This window comes from Babylonia areolata, chromosome 30 (genome assembly GCF_041734735.1).
Source record: "Babylonia areolata isolate BAREFJ2019XMU chromosome 30, ASM4173473v1, whole genome shotgun sequence".
NCBI classification, from domain to species: domain Eukaryota; kingdom Metazoa; phylum Mollusca; class Gastropoda; order Neogastropoda; family Buccinidae; genus Babylonia; species Babylonia areolata.
In genome coordinates, this window is record NC_134905.1 from 19,583,066 (window position 1) to 19,589,665 (window position 6,600).

Genomic DNA, 6,600 nt, shown 5'->3' on the forward strand with positions numbered 1-6,600 from the left:
TCTTATACTTGACAAAGAATACCACAATTCTGACGACAGAAGCTAAAGGTTGGGTCATTCAGACACCCACTGGACATCCGAGGGGTCTGTGTAGAGGAGAAGAGAGGACTGGCCGTACTGAGTGAGCTAAGGTATTCGAGAACTTGTAAATATCTACGAGTGGGGTTTTATTATGCCATAAACACTGCCATATGGTATAGGCAGCCATACTCTGATAACTTTGGGAGGAGGGGGGGGGGGAGGGTGCATGCGGCAGCTGATGAGCAATGGGTGGGACTAAGTTTTCTCCCCCAGTCTCCTGTGGTGTCTTCAGCCCCTTCATGTGCGTACACATTGTGTGTGTGTGTGTGTGTGTGTGTGTGTGTGTGTGTGCGTGTGCACATGTACATGTGCGTGTGTGTGCATGTGCATTTGTGTGTGTGTGCATGTGTGTGTGTGTGCATGTGCATTTGTGTGTGTTTACATGTACATGTGTGTGTGTGTGTGTAAGTGTGTGTGGCAGTGCATGTGTGTGTACATGTGTGTGCACATGCACATGCATGTGTGTGCATGTGTGCATGCATGTGCATGTGTGCGTGTGTGTGTGCATGTGTATGTGCATGTGTGCATGTGTGTGTGCATGTGTATGTGAATGCGTGTATGTGTGTGCATGTGCATATGTGTGCATGTGTGTGTGCACATATATATAAGGAAGATAAGAGGAAGGAAAGTGAGAAAGAGAAGCAGAGAGGGGTGGGGGGGAGGGGACAGAGGGGAGGGGGGTGGGGAGGGGGTGTGGAGGGGGGGAGGGGAGGAGGGGAGGGAGGGGAGGGGTGCGGAGTGTAGAGGGTGGGGGGGGCGGCGGGGGTAATGGAAATATCTTTTTTGTGAACTTAATCTAATTTCACTTGGAAATTAACGCTTTTTTTTTTTTTTAAAGTCCAATTAGCTTTGTCTCTGTTGTTTGCTTTGCAGTTTTAATCAAGGGGAGCTTTTGAGTTTATACTGAGTTTATATCACACACTGTTATATTTGTCTCATGTGTTGTGTCCCCCTAATGTATTAAATAAAATGCACATATGAGGAAGGTGGCAGAATGGTTAAGACGCTCAGCTGCCAATACAGAGAGTCCGTGAGGGTGTGGGTTCGAATCCCGCTCTCGCCCTTTCTCCCAAGTTTGACTGGAAAATCAAACTGAGCGTCTAGTCTTTCGGATGAGACGATAAACCGAGGTCCCGTGTGCAGCACGCACTTGGTGCACTGAAAAAGAACCCATGGCAACGAGAGTGTTGTCCTCTGGCGAAATTACGTAAAATGAAATCCACTTTCATAGGTACACAAATATGTAAGCATGCACTCAAGGCCTGACTAAGCGCGTTGGGTTATGCTCCTGGTCAGGCATCTGCTCAACAGATGTGGTGTAGCGTGTATGGATTTGTCCGAACGCAGTGACGCCTCCTTGAGAAAGTGAAACTAAACTAAGCACATATGATTTCACCCTTCTCTTTAATGTCTCTCCATAACTGTGGGTTTTGGGGATGAAAAACCACCCCTTCACCCGCCTCACCCCCCCTGTCTAGTGATGGCCTGGAGGTAACGCATCCGCCTAGGAAGCGAGAAAATCTTGAGCGCGCTGGTTCAAATCACGGCTCAGCCGCCGATATTTTCTCCCCCTCCACTAGACCTTGAGTGGTGGTCTGGGCGCTAGTCATTCGGATGAGACGATAAACTGAGGTCCCGTGTGCAGCATGCACTTAGCGCACGTAAAAGAACCCACAGCAACAAAAGGGTTGTTCCTGGCAAAATTCTGTAGAAAAATCCACTTCGATAGGAAAAACAAAATAAAACTGCACGCAGGAAAAAATACAAAAAAATGGGTCGCGCTGTTGTGCAGCGACGCGCTCTCCCTGAGGAGAGCAGCCCGAATTTCACACGTGGAAATCTGTTGTGATAAAAAAAAAAGAAAAAAAGAAATATAAATACAATACAAATATTCTGTCACTCCTTTTCCTTTACTTCGGTCCCTCAATTTCCATTGTAATTTTTTTTTTTTTAATAAAAAGAAGAGAAAAAAAAAGAAAACAACAAACAAACAAGAGAGGCAAGGCCTTCAAGACGCACTTGTGATAAATTAAGTCCACTAGCATTAATTACAGAGTAATTTCCCTTTTGTACTATCTGCACCAAAACGTTTCCAAAATAAATAAAAATTCCATGCTTAGCAAAAGAAGTTCCTGTTTGAACAAAAAATGATAATAATGACTCCTCTTGTTGTTGTGTCAGAATAAGAGGTCAAAGTGCCAAGTTTAGAGAATACAAAAAATATAAATATAACAGTAAATGCAGTTTGCATATAATTAGGCTTCTTTTTTTTAATTTTTTTGTGCCCATCCCAGAGGTGCAATATTATTTTAAACAAGATGACTGGAAAGAACTGAATTTTTCCTATTTTTATGTCAGATTTGGTGTCAAATGACAAAGTATTTGCAGAGAAAATGTCAATGTTTAAGTTTACCACGGACACACAGACATACAGACACACGGACAAACACACACACACACACAGACAACCGAACACCAGGTTAAAACATAGACTCACTTTGTTTACACAAGTGAGTCAACTAGTCTAGTGGTAAAATAACACCAGAAAGCCAATGGGGCTCCAGATTAATCCCTGAACTAAATGTTTCCAACGGAAACAGATGCAACTGTAGAATAATTATACAAGTCCATAAAAGAAAAAGAGGTGAACATGTTTCCAGCTGTTCACATCCAGAGATTATATATATATCTCTACATGTACGTTTGAGTATGCCTGTTACAAAAACTTTTTATAGTGGAATGGTGATGTTTTTTGGGGTTGTTTTTTTTATCAGGCTTGCCTCAGATTTGCAATGTGGGGTGTTTTTTTTTTATGTCTCCCCTCCTCTCCTCCTCCTTTGTTCGTGGGCTGCAACTCCCACGTTCACTCGTATATACACGAGTGGGCTTTTACGTGTATGACCGTTTTTACCCCGCCATGTAGGCAGCCATACTCCGCTTTTGGAGGTGTGCATGCTGGGTATGTACTTGTTTCCATAACCCACCGAACGCTGACATGGATTACAGGATCTTTAACGTGCGTATTTGATCTTTTGCTTGCGTATACACACGAAGGGGGTTCAGGCACTAGCAGGTCTGCACATATGTTGACCTGGGAGATCGGAAAAATCTCCACCCTTTACCCACCAGGCACCGTCACCGAGATTCGAACCCGGGACCCTCAGATTGAAAGTCCAATGCTTTAACCATTCGGCTATTGCGCCGGTCTTTTTTATGTCGTATCCCATGTTTTACTGGTTCTGCTTGTAACCTATATGTACGTGTAAAAGACATTGCCACCCTTAGTCAGTTTCTCTACCTGACATAGTAGTAAACTGATCCCGATTCCGATTCAGAAAATGAACTTCACGTTAAATATCCCACGGTCTGCTTCAGCACCACAGAGGAGAAGGGGGAAAAAAACCAACAAAGCACAAAAAAAGAAAAGTAAAATGTAATACGTCAAGAAGAAAACAGGATCTTTTTTTTTTTTTTTTTTTTTTTTTATTAAGAATTAAATAACTTGAAATAATTTAATCACAGACGCAACATAATTCTTCAACAAAACAACACTGATCTTTGAGGTGTGCACATCTGATGCCCAGATCCATCCTACTCCCCACAGGATTCATAGATAAATAAATATATATAAAACAAAACATAAAACACACACACACACACACACACACACACACAAAAACAGGACAACACACATATACCCAACGTACTCTCCACAGAATACAAAAATAGATACACACAGCGAAATAAAGACATAGATAAATAAATCAAACCAACCAACAAACAAAAACATTAATTAGCTAATCATTTAATGAACAAACAAACAAATAAAATTCATGAATCAAGAGAACAGCCCAAAGGATGGAATATACCTCATAGTCTCCTCTCTCATCCAAAGACACTAGCCGCATGGTCAACTGAACGACGACAAAACGTCTTACTGCACAGTCCCTGAAAAAAACTCTTACGACAGTCCTCACGCATGAGGGGCAACCGCTAACGTCTATCTACAGAATCATGGTCCACTTCTGTGTGCCGCATTCACCACATCTTCTCCACATCACGTCCAACACAGCTGTGTGCATGGGCAGAATCGAACATGGCATAGTGTTTATTCTGGCACCCTGTCCTGAACCACAAACTGTCCAAGGTTCTTCAACACAAACAAGCAAGCTGGTTTGAGGTTTCTCATTACCGTGACACAACTGACGGCTCTCTTCTCTTTCTCTCTATCTCTTCATAACCTACCCCCCTCCCCATAATCTCCCCCCCCCCCCACCCCCCCGCCCCAACCCCTCACATCCATCTGCTTACCCTCACACCCCCTTCCCCCTGATTATCCTTCCTTTTTCCTCTTATCTCCCTTATGTGGTTTTTCCTTATTTGATTGTCAACAGGAAATTCTAAAAAAAAAAAAAAAAGCGAAAAGAAAAAAAAGAATCCAATGTGAATTCTGTTGAACATTATCCTTTCCTCCTCATTCTTTTTTTTTTTTCTCTCTCTCTCTCTCTCTTCCGATTCACGCACCCCCTCCTTCCCTCCCCTTCCCTCTGACCACTTTTACTGTATTTCCTTATTTGATTGTGGCCAGGAAATCTATTTTTATAAGTATTAAGTGGAAATCTGTCAGACAGTGCAGTGTCAGTCGTGCGTTGTGTGTGTGTGTGTGTGTGTGTGTGTGTGTGTGTGTGTGTGTGCATGAGCGCACACGCATGCGCTAACAGTCAGCTCCCCTCTCTCATCCTTTTTTTTTTCTTTTTTTTCTTTTCTTTTTTTGTTCATTACAATAAAAGAATATACAGAGAGAGAGAGAGACAGAGACAAAGACAGAGAAAGAGTAATAGTATTTTGCTTTTAAATACTGAATTGAGAGAGAGAGAGAGAGAGAGAGAGAGAGAGAGAGAGAGAGAGAGAGAGAGAGAGAGAGAGAGACAAAGACAGAGAAAGAGTAATAGTATTTTGCTTTTAAGTACTGAATTTTACCTCCTTTGTCACAAATTGTTTCTTATGTTTATGTATGAGTTCATACACATGTACACATGTGCATGTAAATGCAAGCACACACACACACACATGTACACACACTCACTCTCTCACTCTCTCTCCATCTCTCTTCTTCACATTTCGTAGCAATTTTCTTTCCCACCTTGTTTCGATGTGCAGTCTGGATCACAAGCAGTCGTTACCGCATTCTAACAGAATAAAACGCCTTGAAATATATATTTGCACACACGTCTAAATGACATGAACCCCACAGTCCATGAATGCAAAAGAAGAAGAACCATCTCAGTCTCACGCATGCATGCATGCATGTAAACAAACACACACACACACACACACACACACACACACACACTTGCCTTGACCTGACTTCACACACACACACACACAAACACACACACACACACACACATCTGTACTTGCCGAAAACAGCGGATGTTCCCTCAACCTCTCCTTCAAACCCAAACAATCACTCTGCGCTTGCTGCTGCGAATCATCAAGAACCTTTGAATCCATGTCGGGGCTGGACCTCTGCCTGGTCATCACTGACAAATAACCGGGAAACTGGAAACCCACAGGTCAAACCTGACAGGTGTCGTGGTTATCATTCGCACAGTGATAATATTTTACAGTACGCTGGCTTTTAATGGGCTGCTCCGCGCATGTCCCCAGTGATAGCTTTTCAGGTCCTGTTTCGGCATGGTGGTGTGTCCTCGGAGTGGGGGGGCTGGCGGGTGGGGGGGGGGGGGGACACTTCACTCCGGTTTTCCCCACGCGACCCCCCAGGTGTCAATGGGTGAGTACCTGACTTTGAAACCGGAGAAGTTTAAAACAGCGGAAAGGAGAGGATTAACCATAACTTTGTTCTTTCTCTCTCTCTCTCTTTTTTTTTTTTTTTTTTTAATTATTATTTTTAAACCAGCGACATCCACATGTAAAGAAAACCTCACAGCACTTCTTCCACCAAATGCACAGGGAATCAAACCAGCAACCCTGAAGAAAAAGACGGAAGCACGGAACAAACACAGCTTTTTTTTTTTTTTTTTTGCTTTTTTTTTTTTTTACCTGTTGTTCTCACAAGGTACAGTGACACAGTGACATGCTAGCTACCTATCTAAAGTGTGTTCACAGTCGCAGGTCCGGTCTAATGCTCAGCAAATGACAACCTGGACTGTTCGACAAGTGTACTGAATCACACAAGCAGGATGTTAGTTAAAGTGACGGGTCTGAGCCGTTCAACATTAACACCCGGATCCGGGAATGCGTTGAAGACAGGGAAGAAAAAAACCATTCACCTGCAGCCAAGCCAACTGCTACAGGTCTGAATGGTAGAGGAATAAACAGAGAAAAAAAAATCTGGCAACATGATTTAACCCCAGTCGGGTGGTGGGGTGGTGAGGTGGTGGGGTTGGTGGAGGGGGGGGGGGGGGGGGGGGAAGTCCAATGGCAATATGCTGACTGTTTGAACCGTGTTGATCTAAATATGGAAGCTGTTGAATGGGTGTTTCATGTGGGTGGTTC

General features: G+C 43.3%; 1 protein-coding gene across 1 annotated transcript in view; it reads right to left on the minus strand.

The window, feature by feature from the left end:
* The window catches only part of LOC143275380 (phospholipid-transporting ATPase IF-like), an 87,064-nt gene extending 80,819 nt beyond the window's left edge, over nt 1-6,245 (minus strand). The window contains exon 1 of the mRNA XM_076579447.1: nt 5,503-6,245. Within this exon, the coding sequence (XP_076435562.1) occupies nt 5,503-5,622 (120 nt within the window). The 5' untranslated portion in view covers nt 5,623-6,245. The remainder of the gene's footprint in view (nt 1-5,502) is intronic.
* Between the last annotated feature and the right edge of the window lie 355 nt (nt 6,246-6,600).